Here is a 19,640-nt window from a genome sequence, read left to right as displayed (position 1 = left end):
AAAGTGGAAGATTTGATTCGCCTGTAAAAGAGAAAAGTGTTCCGGTACCTGTCTGCTATTGTCTGCTGTTCGTTGATTCCCACGTTGAAGAGCACCGGGTAAACCTGCAACGCCTTGCCCTCTTTGATCTCATGGGGTAACGTCTGGAAGGCCAGCCGTGGTAATGGCACTTCTACAGTATAATGGTCGCTGGAGGGAGTTAGGCGGGAGGGAGAGAGGGATAGGAAGGGAGAATAGGAGGACGGGAAAGAGAGAGTGAGTTGGAGGTACGAAGGAAGGAAGGAAGGAAGGAAGGAAGGAAGGAAGGAAGGAAGGAAGGAAGGAAGGAAGGAAGGAAGGAAGGAAGGAAGGAAGGAAGGAAGGAAGGAAGGAAGGAAGGAAGGAAGGAAGGAAGGAAGGAAGGAAGGAAGGAAGGGCAAAGAGTGAAAGAGAGTGTAAACAGAGATTTGATATGCGTGGACATCAAGACATCACATATCAACTATGAAGCACTTCTCACCCATTCTTTTAACGTTTCAAATCTGAGCACAAGCCTGAACAGAGGCTTGGTGGAGTCTGAAGTTACAGTAAGTAGGATGGCGTGATGTCCACACAACTTTCACTGGGCCTTGACATGGCAGTGATTAGCTTGATCTGATAGTATTACATGACTATTTATTACCCATCTGACAGGTTTACTGGTTAACAGCACGTCAGCATTGAGAGAAATGTGTTGCAACTCCCGTAACTGAGATACAGGATCAGTTGTTTAAACAAACACAGTCAGGCTTAAGTGGAATATGTCCAAATAATGATACGAGTCACGACCTATCAAATACAGATGTTTTATTATTACAATCGATTTGAAGTAGATTAGCCTGGATAACTGGAAATGGCTCACTGTAAGTCATGTGGAAGCTAACCTATTCATTATTGTCAGATGGAAAATAAAATGTTTTTAAGGACTTTTTAACCCTGGTTACCTCCCAAATTCGCTGCAGTATGTCTACTGCTTTCGGGATAAGTAGACTACCATCTACACCACCTCAATCAGTAGGTAGAATTGGTGAAATAGAAAAAGCCTAATCTCGGTAAACCCAGAACTAAAGTCTCATGTAATTGGCCAGGGGCTCGATTAAGTTCTGGATCCATACGTGTTAAGAGAAGAGATGCTAGAACGAGGAGCGGAACCAGAACGAGGAGCTCCACCCTCTCTATTTGCAAGTTGCAGGCCAAATGTGCCCTCCCCTTTCTTTTTAAAAATGTTTTACCACTTTTTTTAACTCCCCAATTTCGTGGTATCCAATTGGTCGTAGTTAGTCTTGTCTCATCGCTGCAAGTTCGAGAGCCATGCGTCCTCTGAAACATCCTCTTGACACAGTGCGTCCTCATATCTAACCCAGAAGCCAGCCGCACCAATGTGTCAGAGGAAACACCGTACACCTGGCGACCTGGTCCGCCACAGGAGTCACTTGTGTGCAATGAGACAAGGATATCCCTGCCGGCCAAACCCTCCCCAACCCGGACAACTGTGCATCGCCCCATGGGCCTCCCGGTCGTGGCCGGCTGCGACAAAGCCTGGGCTCAAACCCAGAATCTCTGGTGGCACAGCTAGCACTGCGATGCAGTGCCTTAGACCACTGCGCCACCCAGGAGGTGCTTTCTAAATTTGAAAGATGCTAACACCTGCGAAATCGTGATTTGTCCAACTAACCAGTGACGAAAAACCCAAACACAGGAACTACAGCTACTCATTATCCCACCCATCCCATTTCTTCCCGACAGATTATACGGTACCAGTTATGTTTACGGAGATCTGTCCAAGAGAGAATAGGGAAAGCTATACACCTGATAAAACAATTAGCCAAGTTGGATCAATAATAATGTATTACTCTGTATTATAGTATGATATGATGTATGAAGTCCCCAAGCTGATCTCTAAAAAAAACGATGTCACACTATGTAATCTCCCTTGTAATGACAAAACCACGGGTTAAAGGATGCTGGGTAATAGAGTCTCACCGCCTGCCGATGACTACAGGTTGCAGGTCACAGGGGTCGTCTGTCTTGGCCTGGGTGATCTTGAAGGCCACCCGGTGCAGGTCTGAGATGCCCACCTCCATGTCCTCCAGCATGCCAATCTCCTCACCTGTAACAGCAAAACCAATTTGTCAATTAGAGGTTACTTCCTGTTCACTTGAAGTAGACAATCTGTTCTGGTCATAGTAGGAGAAATACACTGGGCAACAAAACGGGCAATAGGGCCCAGTTGCATAAAACACCTTAAGTTAATTTTCCCCTTATGATTTCCCTTAAAGTTTCCTTAACTTTAAGTCAGTTGCACAAATACTTTTAAGGTGAATTAAATTAAGTGAAAAGTTAAGGGTGCCCATGAGGTCCCATAACTGCTTCATTCAGTATGGATATCAATGTAAACAGCATTTAGGGAGGTGATTGTTGCTTAAATCTGCCCTGGTTACAAAAGGAAAACATCAACCAGCTAGCTACTTAGCTAAACAATGGAAGATTAACAATTCATAGCTACAAAGCTAGCTGGCTAGTTAGCTAGATACTCTGTAAACTAGCTTGACATTCTACAAAGTAATATAAACACGTTTAGAAGAAAGTAACTACATGAAAAGTGGTTTGTTATCTTCTGAGGCATTTAAAACATTTTTTGTCTTGATCGTAGAAGTTCTATCTCTTTGATGAGACTTTAAGTCAGTGAATCAGGCCATCTCCATGGTAACCAGATAATCTTTCTGCAGTACATGCCTTCAAACTATTCCTTACAAAAATGTACCATGGTACCACTATGGTACTTTCATTCATAACCATGGTAATCCTATTGTATTTTCACTAATACCATGGTACAGTCTTAATCTCGGAAATGTACCATGGTTTTAGCCTTGAAGTATGATGGTACTACCATGGAATTACAATTGTACCTAAATATGACCATGGTATTGCATAATTTATTCCATGGTATAGATCTGAACCATGGAAATGTACCATGGTTTTAGCATTGAAGTATGATGGTGCTGCCATGCACCTAAATAATACCATGGAATTGCCTAATTTATACAATGGTATAGATGTGGATCAATTATCAAATGGTACCATCTTTATTAATTGTGCGTTACTGTATAAAAGCATGTTATACAACTTCCTGTACTCTTTGTTAGTCTTGAAGGACCTTTCAAATTGGGTAATCCTTTAGGTAAAAGTAACCCTTAGACACAAATCTCGGATGAGCTTACCTTCCCTCAATCCTAAACTCCACTGTTAGGGGAGATCAGTGTGTAAGACAGTTGACCTTTGACCCCACTAGAGTACTCACTGTAGGTGCTGAGCAGGCTTTCGAACTGTGCCACAAGGCCCACTAGGTGTAGCTGCCTGAGGAAGCCCTTATCCTCCATCCCCGCGTACAGCCTCATGACGAAACCACACGCCAACGCAGCTAGCTGTGTACACACACACACACACACACACACACACACACACACACACACACACACACACACACACACACACACACACACACAGGGTTCAATCAAAAAGCAACACGGCACATCGTCAGGGTTCAATCAAAAAGCAACACGGCACACTACATAATTTATTCACATCATCCATTCATATTATTATCTCTGTGTCCAGTTGGGCAAAGGGTAAGGCATTCACACTAGGGCAGTCCCCGCCCCAAAAGAACCTTGGTCGACCGAAAGTCGTCTGTTCTTTCGACCAATCAATTGGTCTACATTTTTTAACGTGTATTTTTCCATATAAAGACATGTGTTTCAATAAAATCAACAGCATTGAGCTTGTCTGATGCTTTAAGCTTACTGTTTGATTAAATAACACACAAATTACTCAAGAGTAATTTCTCAGCGATCTAGGAGAAAAAAACCTTAACCTGACCCTACCAGAGGAACTTTGAGATTTTAGACAGTTATTACAAATCACTAAGCGATAAGGTGCCATCAGAATGTAAGTGCTGCAACTTCAACATCAAAACATCAGAAGTATATAAATGTCATCAATCATCATGCAATAGTATCCACCTTGCTTGCGAATATTATGTCAAAAGTATTGTGGAGCTCCTGCCCCTAAATATAAAACAGTACCAGCACCCAAAATGAGTACCGGAACCTATTTAAGTCCAAGTCAAGCACTGATAATGAGTGATCAGGTAGGCCTACTTTATGATGTTTCCACTGGATCAGAGCATGACATTTTTCCCTTTCACGCTGAGTGGTTACCAAAAGGGAGAGAGCTGGAAAGATTTTTCAAATACACTGAGGAACTATTGTCATTCTCAATGGATGTAAAACAACAACAAAAAAGAGTTTGCTTGCTGTTTGAGGTGAAGAAAACGTTACTTTGAGAAGCTCCACAGCTCATTAGGGGTGGTGTATTAAGCCAATCAGAAATACTATCAGATCCCCAAATGGGCACATTTATATGCCTACATTTGCAGGCGTATATACTTCTATGCACAATCAGATGCGTGTCCTTACTCAACATTGACAGGAACGCTCCAAACAAAACTATTCAATGGAATGAAACAAACCAAAACGTGTTTCTCACAAGTGTAGCATAGGTTGTGCGCTCTGCAAACAATGTCTCCACTCAGACAATGACAACAGGAAGACTGGAATAATAATATATTGGATGCATTAACAGAAATTACCATAACCAAACAAACATTGTATATTAGAAATTATATGAATTAATGATGGCAAATGTACTACTGGTGATATATGAATTGAAACAGGATATACACTAACAACCAACCGTAAACAATTCACACAATCAAGTTGTGAAAAATGAATGTGCACAAATTGGCGGAAGAGAGCTCATTCTGGAGAGAGAAGTGCATTGTGCATCTGGGTGCTGCATGGTCAATCCGACGTCTGCATTGGCCATGCAGCATTTACGGCGATACGGCCTCTGCAGAAGTCAAGGCATTCATACTTCTTGCGCTTCACGGAGCAGTGAAGAGCTGTTGTGAAGGAAGTTGTCAAGGAAGTGAGTTTGTGTTTATACAGGATGTACCGGCTCCAACTACCGTCAACCAATCATGTGTCATGACGTTGCCTCTTTGGGTACTGCGAGCACAGTTGACCGAACTGGTCCGTTTGGTACAATTTTATGAAACTCATGAGAGACAATACGGCCATATTACCATAATAATGTTTATATACTAGCCTCAGGTAGGAGACTTACATCTAAATGGTTGTATAAAATTAATGAGTAAGGATAGAACTGTTTGTGATATTGTGTAATGTGATTTTTGGACTGTTTAATGATGGAAACTCCAATTCCCTTTGGAGTCTTAACTAAGTCATCGGCACGCCCCCAGGGACACAGACAGGACTTGGCATCATGTGACAGCCTTTTCTACGTTCAGTATATAAACCCCCACCCAGGGTTTCTTTCCTTAGACCAGCTGACCTTGATAACGAGAGGGCCAAGGTTTGACCATGCACCCCTCTACTGAACTTTAACCATACCACATGGTTAAACTCTTAGACTATCGATACTATACTCGGCCTTGTCTCTGGATGGTAAGTTGGTGGTTGGAGATATCCCTCCAGTGGTGTGGGGGCTGTGCTTTGGCAAAGTGGGTGGGGTTATATCCTACCTGTTTGGCCCTGTCAAGGGGATTTCTTCGGATGGGGCCACAGTTTCTCCTGACCCCTCCTGTCTCAGCCTCCAGTATTTATGCTGCAGTAGTTTATGTGTCGGGGGGCTGGTGTCAGTCTGTCACATCTGGAGTATTTCTCTTGTCTTTTCCGGTGTCCTGTGTGAATTTAAATATGCTCTCTCTAATGTTCTCTTCTCTCTCTTTCTTTCTTTCTCTCTCTCGGAGGACCTGAGCCCTAGGACCATGCCTCAGGAATACCTGGCTTGATGACTCCTTGCTGTCCCCAGTCCACCTGGCCGTGCTGCTGCTCCAGTTCCAACTGTTCTACCTATGGAACCCTGACCTGTTCACCGGACGTGCTACCTGTCCCAGACCTGCTGTCCCAGACCTGCTGGAACCCTGACCTGTTCACCGGACGTGCTACCTGTCCCAGACCTGCTGTTTTCAACTCTCTAGAGACAGCAGGAGTGGTAGAGATGCTCTCAAAGATCGGCTATGAAAAAGCCAACTGACACTTACTCTTGTGTTACTGACTTGTTGCACCCTCGACAACTACTATGATTATTATTATTTGACCATGCTGGTCATTTATGAACATTTGAACATCTTGGCCATGTGCTGTTATAATCTCCACCCGGCACAGCCAGAAGAGGACTGGCCACCCCTCATAGCCTGGTTCCTCTCAAGGTTTCTTCCTAGGTTTTGGCCTTTCTAGGGAGTTTTTCCTAGCCACCGTGCTTCTACACCTGCATTGCTTGCTGTTTGGGGTTTCAGGCTGGGTTTCTGTACAGCACTTTGAGATATCAGCTGATGTAAGAAGGGCTATATAAATAAATTGGATTTGATTTGATACCGACAGAATAATAACAAGTCTTTGATATTAATTACTAGTCTGCAGCTAGGAATTCGGTATCATTGAATGTGACAACCGCCGGAAACATCCATTCTATAACGACATGAATGAATGTCACTCTGAACTATCCATCCTAACCACGAGAGAGAGAGAGAGAGAGCGCGGAAAACTCTCCAACAGAACGACCTTTCCAACAAAGATCCCGACAACACACTGAGCGTAAATATATATATTGATTGCAATTGTTCCCGAATGAGTGAGCGTTCATGTGCAAAGGGTTAGCATTTCAATTGTTAATATTTATCAACTCTGTAGTGTCTCCTCAGCTGATCCCCCCACTCCCCTTTTGTTTAACAAGCCGCCATGCCGGTTTAGCCCACTAGGGCACATTCCTCTACCATTTCTTTGTGACAATATCTGTTTGTTTTGCATTACTGTTGAATTATTTAGTTTAGTAAATAAATTATTTTAAGACAATTGACGTATGGATGACTCATAGTGGAGACTGGGTTCGTGCAGATAACCAACAATTTACGATGTTTGGAATGAGACTGACGAGGTAAATAACACATCATTAATGGGGAGACAAATCGATCAGATATTATAATATCTGAAAGTGATATTAGGAAAATTAATACTTTGTAATCAGAATATTTTCCTTGGTGCCCCGACCTTCTAGTTAATTACAGTTACACGATTAATCAGTTTAATCGCGTAATAATAATTACAGAGAGTTATTTGATAAAAATAAGTATTCAGTTTTAATGATGCCCAAAGACACGACACATGTCAATGCACAGCTATACAGAGCCCTCTGCATTGTTACAACATTTAAGAGGCGCATGGCGATGTGGTACAGAGCTCGATTTGGCCTCAGCATGACTCTGGAGGCTCCATAATTGCCTCACACCTTCCATATGGAGCCTCCGACCACATTTTCAGATCAAACATAAATTGGCTTTTAGTCTAGGCCTTCGCAATGGATTAGTTCACTGAGATGGGCACAATTATATTAGTCTTTGTGTAATTACAGAAATCCTTGGCAAAAAATAAATGCAGAGGTCCATGTCATTCCAGTCAACTAATGGGGGTCAGCCCTAATTCACACAAAAGCCTACCGTCCAACTGTGGACTGAGTTGACCCCCTGCTGCAGAGATTATGTATGGAACATTATGACATTCTAAGGCATTATCAGCTGATAAAAGACCTGTTTATCTAGGTCACAAGGTAATTCAAACAATCTCTGAATGTAATTTTCCTGCAAGTAGTCTGAGCTGCTGCCGGATCAGTTTCAAAGACTTGCTGGATCACTTCCAATTACTGCATATGCTAGGATTAGGAGCAGTGTTTCAGTAGAAACATAGTCAGTGAAATGCTAACTAATCTCTTGTGTAAATTATGTAAACAAACAGATGCCGTTGAATGGTTGTTTGATACTGTACATCATAACTAGCTTCTTAACAGCTGAAAAACGTTGCCATTGGTTAGAGAGCCTTGACAGGACAAATCAATTGCAACAAATATCTATAGGCTGTTTCCAAAGTGGAGTCCTCATTTCACAGGTGGCCACCTACCGCCTGACTGAAGACCACATCCCTCCTCTGCTTGAGGAACAGTCCCTGGGGGATGCTGCAGGCCGCCTCCTGCAGCAGGACGAAGGTCATGGCCCTCCTGGCCCGCACCACCACCTCCGCGACGCACTCCTTCAACCTCACCACCAGGGGGCAGAGCTGCTCCCGCCAATCCCCTTCTGCAACATGACAGGAGAAGACATGAGAACCATACATTACACAGACTATGTTGGAATCTTGATGTGTCCTGATTTCTCTACATCTTTAGTTGTGCTGATTAAGGAGCCTAGAAATGCATCAGCATTAAAGACGATGAGAATTGTTGATGAAAATGTTAAGTTGCCATCCTGAAGAATTATTCAAAACTTCAGTTACGGTATGTTCTCCAAGGACTGAGAACCCTTTCAGTGGTTTGTTTAAATGTTTGAGAAATGTTTTGCAGCTGGTTGCAGCTCTAACACATCTAATCTAGTTGCATATTTGTAACAATAGACCTTTGTTTGTTCATAGTTTAGAGGGTTTGGACAGTTTGGACAGTTTGTTTAGCTTCTAGGGTCTCCAATTTAGAAACAATTGTGGATTCAAAACTGATTCGAAGCAGACATCTGTCAAACATCAGTGGGGTCAAGGCAGGGGTCAAGGCAGAAAGTCCATCCAGTTTTAGTCACTGAGGTTTGAGAATGTAGTGGTCAAGTGGAATGACTGTTGGATACTGTAGTATGAACCCAAGAGGCTGGTGTTCCATAATGACTGTTGGATACTGCAGTATGAACCCAAGAGGCTGGTGTTCCATAATGACTGTTGGATACTGTAGTATGAACCCAAGAGGCTGGTGTTTCATAATGACTGTTGGATACTGCAGTATGAACCCAAGAGGCTGGTGTTTCATAATGACTGTTGGATACTGCAGTATGAACCCAAGAGGCTGGTGTTTCATAATGACTGTTGGATACTGCAGTAGGAACCCAAGAGGCTGGTGTTTCATAATGACGGTTGGATACTGCAGTAGGAACCCAAGAGGCTGGTGTTTCCAGTCACCAGTCCAGTGCCACCTCTGCCGGCTCCTGGTACGTCCTGTGCCGGCTCCACGCACCAGGCCTCCAGTGCGCCTCCCCAGCCGCTACGTCCTGTGCCGGCTCCACGCACCAGGCCTCCAGTGCGCCTCCCCAGCCCGGTACGACCTGTGCCTGCTCCCCGCACTCGCCCTGAAGTGCGTGTCACCAGTCCTGTGCCACCTGTGCCGGCTCCACGCACCAGGCCTCGAGTGCGCCTCTACAGCCCGGAACCTCCAGCGATGGTTTACAGTCCAGAGCTTCCAGCGACGGTTCACAGTCCAGAGCTTCCAGCGACGGTTCACAATCCAGAGCTTCCAGCGACGGTTCACAGTCCGGAGCTTCCAGCAACGGTCAACGTCCCGGAGCTTCCAGTGACAATCCACGGCCCGGAGCTTCCTGCGCCGGTACCATGGCCAGAGCCTTCTTCTGCGACGGTGCCCAGTCCAGGCACAGCGTCCAGTCCAGATCCAAGGCTGGACCCTTCATCTGAGCCAGAGCTGCCCAGTCTAGGAACGGTGGCCAACCCAGCTCCATGGCCGGAGCCCTCCTCTGCGCCAGTGCCCAGTCCAGGCACGGTGTCCAGTCCCGCTCCAGGGTCGGAGCCTTCCTCTGTGCCGGTGTCCAGTCCCGCTCCAGGGCCGGAGCCTTCCTCTGCGACGGTGCCCAGTCCAGGCACGGCAGCCAACACAGCTCCATGGCCGGAGCCTTCCTCTGCGCCGGTGCCCAGTCCAGGCACGGCGTCCCACCCAGCTCCATGGCCGGAGCCCTCCTCTGCGCTGGTGCCCAGTTCAGGCACGGCATCCAGTACCGCTCCAAGCCCGGAGCCTTCCTCGGCGCCGATGCCCAGTCTTGGCACGGCATTCAGCCCGGCGTCATGGCTGGATCCGGGGTTTGGGTGGGGGCTACGACCCACACCGGAGCCGCCACCGACACTAGTCAACCCCCCTACCCTCCCCATTTAGTTTCAGGTTTTGCGGCGGGAGTCCGCACATTTGGGGGCGGGGGGTACTATCACACCCTGACCATAGAGAGCCCTTGGTTCTCTATGGTGTTGTAGGTCAGGGTGTGACTAGGGGGTGTTCTAGTCTTTTTATTTCTATGTTGGTGCTCTTAGTATGGTTCCCAATTAGAGGCAGCTGATGTTCGTTGTCTCTAATTGGGGATCATACTTAAGGGTTTCCTGTTCCCACCTGCTTTGTGGGATATTGTTTTGTGTAATTGTGTTGAGCACTACGATTTCACGTTCGTTGTATGTTTGTTGTTATCTTAGTTTCACTTTAATAAAAGATGTGGAACTATACTCACGCTTCGCCTTGGTCCGTCTTTATCGACGAGCGTGACAATAGTTTTGGCAAGTCGGTTAGGACATCTACTTTGTGCATGATAGGTCATTTTCCAACAATTGTTTACAGACAGAATATTTCACTTATAATTCATTATATTACAATTCCAGTGGGTCAGAAATTTACATACACTAAGTTGACTGTGCCTTTAAACAGCTTGGAAAATTCCAGAAAATTATGTCATGGCTTTAGAAGCTTCTGATATGCTAATTGACTTTATTTGAGTCAATTGGAGGTGTACCTGTGGATGTATTTCAAGGCCTACCCTCAAACTCAGTGCCACCTTTGCTTGACATCATCGGAAAATCAAAAGAAATCAGCCAAGACCTCATAAAAAATTTGTAGACCTCCACAAGCGTGGTTCATCATTGGGAGCAATTTCCAAACACCTGAAGGTACCACATTCATCTGTACAAACAATAGTATGCAAGTATAAACACCATGGGACCATGCAGCCGTCACACCGCTCAGGAAGGAGACATGTTCGATCTCCTAGAGATGAACGTACTTTGGTGCAAAAAGTGCAAATCAATCCCAGAATAACAGCAAAGGACCTTGTGAAGATGCTGGAGGAAACAGGTACAAAAGTATCTATATCCACAGTAAAACGAGTCCTATATCAACATAACCTGAAAGGCCGCTCAGCAAGGAAGAAGCCACTGCTCCAAAACCGGCATAAAAAAGCCAGACTACGGTTTGCAACTGCACATGGATGAAGATCGTACTTTTTGGAGAAATGTCGCCTGGTCTGATGAAACAAAAATAGAACTGTTTGGCCATAATGACCATCGTTATGTTTGGAGGAAAAAGGGGGAGGCTTGCAAGCCGAAGAACACCATCCAAACAGTGAAGCACGTGGTGGCAGCATCATCTTGTGGGGGTGCTTTGCTGCAGGAGGGACTGGTGCACTTCACAAAATAGATGGCATCATGAGGAAAGAAAATGATGTGGATATAATGAAGCAACATCTCAAGATATCAGTTAGGAAGTTAAAGCTTGGTCGCAAATGGGTCTTCCAAATGGACAATGACCCCAAGCATACATCCAAAGTTGTGGCAAAATGGCTTAAGGACAACAAAGTCAAGGTATTTGAGTGGCCATCACAAAGCCCTGACCTCAATCCTATAGAACATTTGTGGGCAGAACTGAAAAAGCTTGTGTGCGAGCAAGGAGGCCTGCAAACCTGACTCAGTTACACCAGCTCTGTCAGGAGGAATGGGCCCAAATTCACTCAACTTATTGTGGGAAGCTTGTGGAAGGTTACCCAAAACATTTGACCCAAGTTAAACAATTTAAAGGCAATGTTACCAAATACTAGTTGAGTGTATGTAAACTTCTGACCCACTGGGAATGTGATGAGAGAAATAAAAGCTAAAATAAATCCTTCTCTCTACAATTATTCTGACATTTCACATTTTTAAAATAAAGTGGTGATCCTAACTGACCTAAGACAGGGATTTTTTTACTATGATTAAATGTCAGGAATTGTGAAAAACTGAGTTTAAATGTGTTTGGCTAAGGTGTATGTAAACTTCAACTGTAGACCTCTGCGGCGGACTGATATAGACCTCTGCGGCGGACTGATATAGACCTCTGCGGCGGACTGATATAGACCTCTGCGGCGGACTGATATAGACCTCTGCGGCGGACTGATATAGACCTCTGCGGCGGACTGATATAGACCTCTGCGGCGGACTGATATAGACCTCTGCGGTGGACTGATATAGACCTCTGCGGCGGACTGAGGTGGACTGATATAAACTTCTGCAGTGGACTGATATAAACCTCTGCAGCGGACTGATATTAACCTCTGCAGTGGACTGATATTAACCTCTGCAGTGGACTGATATAAACCTCTGTAGCATGGGCAAAAAAACAAGTTTAGCATCTCCACTTTGGCAAAAAAGATAGTTGTATAATTATTAAGAACTGCATCTTGCAGGTTTCAATAGTTGTAAGTTGTTGCCCTGTCCATTTCTCTGTGATTGTCAATCTAATGAAATCCAGAAAGAACAAAACCCTGTCATCAAACATTTACATCAAAAGGTGCAAAGTTATGAGCAAAGACAAAACGTTCACATCAAATTAAATATTATTCTTGATCAAATAACATGGAAAAACAACCAATTGTTGTGCAGTACTAATTTACCATCCTTACAAACCACTTGTAAATGTACATTATTGTATTGTACATAAGCTGAACATATACATTTGTACCTGTAGACTTTCCATCATCATGAAGAAAAACAATGACCATTCCAGTAATTAAGTACATTGAGACATCAAGTGGTTTGTGATGATCAGTTGGTAGAGCATGGTGCTTGCAATGCCAGGGTTGTGGGTTTGATTCCCATGGCAGACCAGTACAAAACAGTATGACAATGTATACGCTCACTACTGTAAGTTGTGCTGGATAAGAGTGTCTATTAAAATGGAAAGGAATGAATAGACCATTTCAGTTTTTACATAGAAATAAGTTGCATTTTCAAAGTATTTAAGGAAACTGGAAAACATACAATAGTGTGCAGAAGTTTAAGGCAGGTGTGAAAAAATGCTGTAAAGTAAGAATGCTTTGAAAAATAGACATGTTAATATAGTAGATTATATTTATCAATTAACAAAATGCAAAGTGAGTGAACAGAAGAAAAATCTAAATTAAATCCATATTTGGTGTGACCACCCTTTGCCTTTGTCACGACTTCCACCGAAGGTAGTTCCTCTCCTTGTTCGGGCAGTGCTTGGCCGCCGGCCTACTAGCAATCACCGATCAATTTTTCATTTCTGTTGGTTTTGTCTTTGATTCATTCACACCTGGTTTTCATTTGCTTTAATTTCTGTGTGTATATTTACCCCTGTTTCCCCACTTAGGTTTGTGCGGGGTTATTTTCATGTTGCTCGTGGAGGTTTTTTCCTCAGTTTATTCACGTGTGTACTGTGTGTTAAGTATAGTAGGAGCGTTGTTTTCCTCCTTCCGTGAGTAACTGTGTGTTCCATTGTCTCGGGCATTTATGGACCTTGTACCTGTACCATTTTGGGACTTGCCTATTAAAGACGCTACATTGACATCTCTGCTCTCCTGCGCTTGACTCCTTAGCTACCTTCAGTACGATTACGCAACAGCCTTCATAACAGCATCAATTCTTGTAGGCACACTTGCACACAGTTTATGGAACTCGGCAGGTAGGTTGGCCCAAACATCTTGGAGAACTAACCACAGTTCTTCTGTGGATTTCGGCAGCCTCAGGTGCTTCTCTCTCTTCATGTAATCCCAGACAGACTCAATGATGTTGAGATCAGGGCTCTGTGGGGGCCATACCATCACTTCCAGGACTCCTTGTTCTTCTTTACGCTGAAGATAGTTCATAATGACTTCGCTGTATGTTTGGGGCCAATCAGATGCCTCCCTGATGGTATTACATGATGGATAAGTATCTGCCTGTACTTCTCAGCATTGAGGAAACCATTAATTCTGACCAAATCCCCAACTCCATTTGCAGAAATGCAGCCCCAAACTTGCAAGGAACCTCCACCATGCTTCACTGTTGCCTGCAGACACCCATTCGTGTATCACTCTCCAGCCCTTCGGCAAACAAACTGCCTTCTGCTACAGCCAAATATTTGACTCATTAGTCCAGAGCACCTGCTTGTTGGGTTAAACGCGGAAGACACATTTCAGTTGAATGCATTCAGTTGTACAACTGACTAGGTATCCCCTTTTCTTCCATGGCTCCAATGCTGTGACGAAGCCTACATGTGATGGTGTGAGGAACACCATTGTGGAAGAACTTTTAATATCGTTTTTTTCCCCCACTGACTGCTTATGTCAACAAAAGCCAGGAAAAGCTAATCAAATCTCTTTAAACCCACACTCCCCCTCACCTTTCTTGCTTCCTTTCTCTCCCTCTCTTTCACTCACAAACAAAAACAAGTACGCACACACACACACACACACACACATCCTCCACCCCCACACAAACCAGATTTCAAAAGGTTTAGCACTCAACATCTAGGTACTCTTGCCAAATAAATCATGCCTTATCTCGCTTTGAAAACACACTACACACACATTCACCCTTCCTCTTCCCACCAGGCCCTGTCCAAACAGACAAACTCCCACAATGCCTTGTCAACGGGAGTCTTGGCTAGACCAATCACAGCCCTCGGTCTGAACACCACCACAGAGATTTTTTTTCTTCATTAATCCTCCCTTTCTCTTCAAACAGTTGAGGACGACCACTCCCTGTGTCTGTTCTCTACCTTAATAAAATGCTGCGGGTCCTTCTTACTCCCTGTGTCTGTTCTCTACCTTAATAAAATGCTGCGGGTCCTGCTTACCTCTGTGAATGTTTGGACAAAGACGTGCCACTAGATCGGCTGCCATGCTCATACACATTAATGATTCACCAACATGCACACACACACTATCCTGATACGGGAGCCAACACCTTCGCCCGGTCAGGCTTAAGCCTGCACCAATCTGCCAACCACCTGACAGTAGTAGGGACACGACACGCCCTTGTCTGAGCAGAGGATTTGATTGGATGCAGGGGAGATAACATCTGGGTGTGAATAACAAGAGGTCCTTGCGCCACTTCTCTGTGGTCAATGTGTTATTTATGCACTCTCTCCTTCTTACCTTAATTCCAGTGGAGGCTGCTGAGGGGAGGAGGGCTCATAATAATGGCTGGAACGGAGCGAATGGAATGGCATCAAACCACGAGTTTGATGTATTTAGCTGTATGCTCCGGTCATTACCACGAGCCCGTCCTCCCCAATTAAGGTGCCACCAACCTCTCGCGCTTCATTCTGTCATTTCTGAGAGTCTGAGTGTGTGTGTGCAGATTTTGTGCAGACCAAATACTGCAACTGGCTGTCGTGGTACGTGACTGCCATCCTATGGTGAGAAGGAGTTAAGATACATCCAGGACTCTATGGAAGTATTTCTGGTTAGTATTGCAGGACTATATAACTGTATGTAGGTGATATCAACATGGCAAGACAACACCAATAGATCTGGGACTAGGCTACTGTACATGTATAGGACATTGTTATGGATGTAGAGCCATGTTGTACGACACATTCAGCGGTGAAACTCTTACCAGGGTTGTGGGAGGTGATGACATCAGCCAGGACCTGCTTAGGGATTGGTTGTTCCTGGTTATTGTTGATTGGTTCCTGCTCCTGGAGCTTGTCCACCATGGCGATGACACAGTTGAGGCTCTTCGCCACGTCGGCCCACACCCTGTCCTAGAGGAGACAAACACAACATCAGCACCTGGCCTCTGTGTGTGTGTGTGTGAGAGAGAGATAGCTAAAAGAAAGGGAGAGAAAAGATGTCAATCTGCATGTTTATTTTTATTTAACTAGGCAAGTCAGTTAAGACTTATTTTCAATGACAGCCTAGGAACAGTGGGTTAACTGCCTTGTTCAGGGGCAGAAGGACAGATTTGTACCTTGTCAGCTCGGGGATTCGATCTTGCAACCTTTCGTTTACTAGTCCAACGCTCTAACCACTAGGCTACCTGCTGCCCCATGTGAGCTGTCTGGAAGATCAATCCATGTCCCACACCGGTCTGTTAGCGAACCACGATGTGCAAGGTACTATTTGATCCCAAAACATAGAATCTAAAAATAATATCAACCATTTTAAATATGGATGTATATCTCTGCCTTGGGCCACTACAGTGGGTTTGAGTATGATTGGACGTTGGCTGTTCAAAGCCCTTATCACCAGAGTTCTACTAGCCATTAACTTTCATTGTCTCAAAATCAATCGGTCACAGAAGCACTATGAAGAGTTTCTCTACTCTCAGGAAACTCAACCCGATAGGTCACAGTATGTTTCCGATGGCAATTGCAGCCTGCTTGAAGAGATAACTCTCAAAGTGCTTTTCTACTTTGGAGCGGAAAGCCTCCAAACTCCTCTGTTTCGTATTGTCCTCATAATACCCCTTTTTTAATTGATTTATTCACTTTCTGCTTGTTGAGGAATGTAATTAGGCTTGCCAAGCATGGCTTAGTGTGTGTGTGTTGGAGTGCAGTTTGGATGTCCTTTGTTTCAGAGGTGAGTGTTTTTGAACTCTTCTCAAAGGCAGACAGTTGTTTGATGGCTGATTAGGAATTGTAGTGTGTGACTCCGGCTAAGTCCCTGCTGTTAGCTATGGCTTTATTGGACTGAGTCCCCATCGTTTCTATTAGCACGCACAGCACGCGCACACGCACACAGTTTCTTAAGACTTCTGTAACTGATACCAACATTTTTTTATAATCTGATACAGCAACTTTTAGACTTGCACTGGGCAAAGAGAGAGATCGAGAGAGAGAGAGAGAGAGAGAGAGAGAGATAGAGAGAGAGTGAGACAGAGAGAGAGAGAGAGACAGAAAGAGAGAGAGTGAGACAGAGACAGAGAGAGAGAGAGAGAGGGAGTCAGACAGAGAGAGAGAGAGAGAGAGAGAGAGAGAGAGAGAGACAGAGAGTGAGTGAGCGAGCTTTGACTATGTACAGACTCAGTGAGCATAGCATTGCTATTGAGAAAGGCCGCCGTAGGCAGACCTGGCTCTCAAGAGAAGACAGGCTATGTGCACACTGCCCACAAAATTAGGTGGAAAATTATCTGCACTTCCTAACCTCCTGCCAAATGTATGACAATATTAGAGACACATATTTCCCTCAGATTAAACAGACCCACAAAGAATTCGAAAACAAATCCAATTTTGATAAACTCCCATATCTACAGGGTGAAATACCACAGTGTACCATCACAGCAGCAAGATTTGTGACCTGTTGCCACAAGAAAAGGTCAACCAGTGAAGAACAAACACCATTGTAAATACAACCCATATTTATGCTTTGATCATTTTCCTTTTTGTACTTTAACTATTTGCACATTGTTACAACACTGTATAGACATAATATGATATTTGAAATGTCTTTATTCTTCTGGAACGTCTTTGAGTATAATGTTTACTGTTTATTTCACTTGCTTTGGCAATGTTAACATATGTTTCCCATGCCAATAAAGCCCTTGAATTGAATTGAGAGAGAGGAAGAAGAGGGACAGAGATTGAGACTCACAGACAGACAGAGCAGAGTAGACACAGAGTGAGATGATGGTATAGAAACAGCAGGACTTGCCCATTCCTCCTCGTCATACTCCTTATGGCACGGTATGGAGTCCTGGCGCTTCAGAGGTGTCTGTCCGTCTTCTCTGATGGGAGCCGTCTGGGAGCCACCATCCACATTATTACACACTACCACAGGGCTGTCTGTAGCCGATGGCTGCCCAGGACTGTGGCCTGGGTTCTGGGGTGGACTCTGGCCTTGTTGACCCCTCTGGCTGGGACTAGGGTGGTCCTGGTGACTGTGACCCTGGTGGCCTGGCAGGGTCTGGTTCTGGTTCTTCGTCACGTAGCCGGGCTGTGCAGCGTGGAGGGCCAGCAAGGCGCTCTTCACCAGCTCGTCTTTGAGCGCGTGCACAAACTGCTCCGTCTGAAAGAAATCAGAGGGAAGAGAGGGAGATTGAATGAGTGGGATGGGAGGGTGGTGAGGTAGGGAGAAATACAGACAGAGACAGAGTGAGAGAGAGAGAGAGAGGAAGGGAGAGAGCGAGCGAGATAAAGGGAGGCAGAATGAAAAAGAGAGAGAGGGTGAATGAGTGCCAGAGAACAGGGGAGAGGGATATCACTGAGGAGTTCATCAAAAACTGAGTCTGTGTGTGTGTGTGTGTGTGTGTGTGTGTGTGTGTGTGTGTGTGTGTGTGTGTGTTCAGCGGGCTAGTAAAATGAAGGAGTGATGGAAGATTAGCTTTCCTCCTCGCTAGCCTTCCCCTCCGTGTTCGCTAGCGCCGGCGCCAGGCACCGGCAACAACGTCAACAACAAGAAACAATTCAATTCCTCCTCGGTGAGCCTTCTCGCCTCCGAGGGGTAGCTACCTCCTTTGAACTCAAATTCACAAGCTGCTGAATGCTGATGCTCATCCAGCGCCAAGACGGCTTGCACCCCGGCACCACAGATAAGGGCTCTCAGGAATAATTGAGTTAGCATCGCAATAAGCAATTCTATTACCACAGCAAACCACATCCAGTCTAATACGACACATGAGCAGAGATCCTTTGAACAGGCGAACAAGAGAACCAATGAGAGATGGAACAAATGAATGTGGCATACGTTAGTAAACGAAAGCCACCTGGAGCATCTCTCCCAGTGCTGCCACTAACCCCCTGAAACATGACCTAGAGGAATCTGTGTACCTCTCTGAGGTGATAGAGGAATCTGTGTACCTCTCTGAGGTGATAGAGGAATCTGTGTACCTCTCTGAGGTGATAGAGGAATCTGTGTACCTCTCTGAGGTGATAGAGGAATCTGTGTACCTCTCTGAGGTGATAGAGGAATCTGTGTACCTCTCTGAGGTGATAGAGGAATCTGTGTACCTCTCTGAGGTGAGAGAGGGTAGAGAGAAATCTGTGTACCTCTCTGGGGTGAGAGAGGGTAGAGAGGAATCTGTTTACCTCTCTGGGGTGAGAGAGGAATCTGTGTACCTCTCTGAGGTGAGAGAGGGTAGAGAGGAATCTGTGTACCTCTCTGGGGTGAAAGAGGGTAGAGCGGAATCTGTGTACCTCTCTGGGGTGAAAGAGGGTAGAGAGGAATCTGTGTACCTCTCTGGGGTGAGAGAGGGTAGAGATGAATCTGTGTACCTCTCTGGGGTGAGAGAGGGTAGAGAGGAATCTGTGTACCTCTCTGGGGTGAGAGAGGGTAGAGAGGAATCTATGTACCTCTGGGGTGAGAGAGGGTAGAGAGGAATCTATGTACCTCTGGGGTGAGAGAGGAATCTGTGTACCTCTCTGGGGTGAGAGAGGGTAGAGAGGAATCTCTGAGGTGAGAGAGGGGAAGGTGGCACTTGGAGGGCTTGTACAGAAACGGTGTGAGACTGGAGAATGGCGTCTTTGTCCCCTAGTGTTTTTTTTAATCCTTTATTTAACTAGGCAAGTCAGTTAAGAACACATTCTTATTTTCAATGACGGCCTAGGAACAGTGGGTTAACTGCCTTGTTCAGGGGCAGAACGAGAGATTTGTACCTTGTCAGCTCAGGGATTCAATCTTGCAACCTTTCGGTTACTAGTCCAACGCTCTAACCACTAGGCTACGCTGCCGCCCCGGTTATCTAGACAGTAGTTGCTCCTGAAGACCTCTT

General features: G+C 45.0%; 1 protein-coding gene across 9 annotated transcripts in view; it reads right to left on the bottom strand.

Annotated features, from left to right (window-relative positions):
- LOC106610235 (type II inositol 3,4-bisphosphate 4-phosphatase) overlaps positions 1 to 19,640 on the bottom strand; it is a 188,340-nt gene that overhangs the window by 15,411 nt on the left and 153,289 nt on the right. For all 9 annotated transcript variants that reach the window (XM_045722771.2, XM_045722773.2, XM_045722772.2 and 6 more), the window contains 6 exons: positions 17,585 to 17,938; positions 15,549 to 15,696; positions 8,055 to 8,230; positions 3,320 to 3,443; positions 2,002 to 2,128; positions 49 to 189 (listed from right to left, as the gene is read on the bottom strand). In XM_045722771.2, the coding sequence (XP_045578727.2) occupies positions 49 to 189; positions 2,002 to 2,128; positions 3,320 to 3,443; positions 8,055 to 8,230; positions 15,549 to 15,696; positions 17,585 to 17,938 (1,070 nt within the window). The remainder of the gene's footprint in view (positions 1 to 48; positions 190 to 2,001; positions 2,129 to 3,319; positions 3,444 to 8,054; positions 8,231 to 15,548; positions 15,697 to 17,584; positions 17,939 to 19,640) is intronic.

The sequence above is a fragment of the Salmo salar genome, chromosome 08 (assembly GCF_965601325.2).
Source record: "Salmo salar chromosome 08, fSalSal1, whole genome shotgun sequence".
In the NCBI taxonomy this organism is placed as follows: Eukaryota; Metazoa; Chordata; class Actinopteri; order Salmoniformes; family Salmonidae; genus Salmo; species Salmo salar.
The sequence above is the reverse complement of the archived record's forward strand: the minus strand, read 5'-3'. Positions and strand labels throughout refer to the sequence as shown.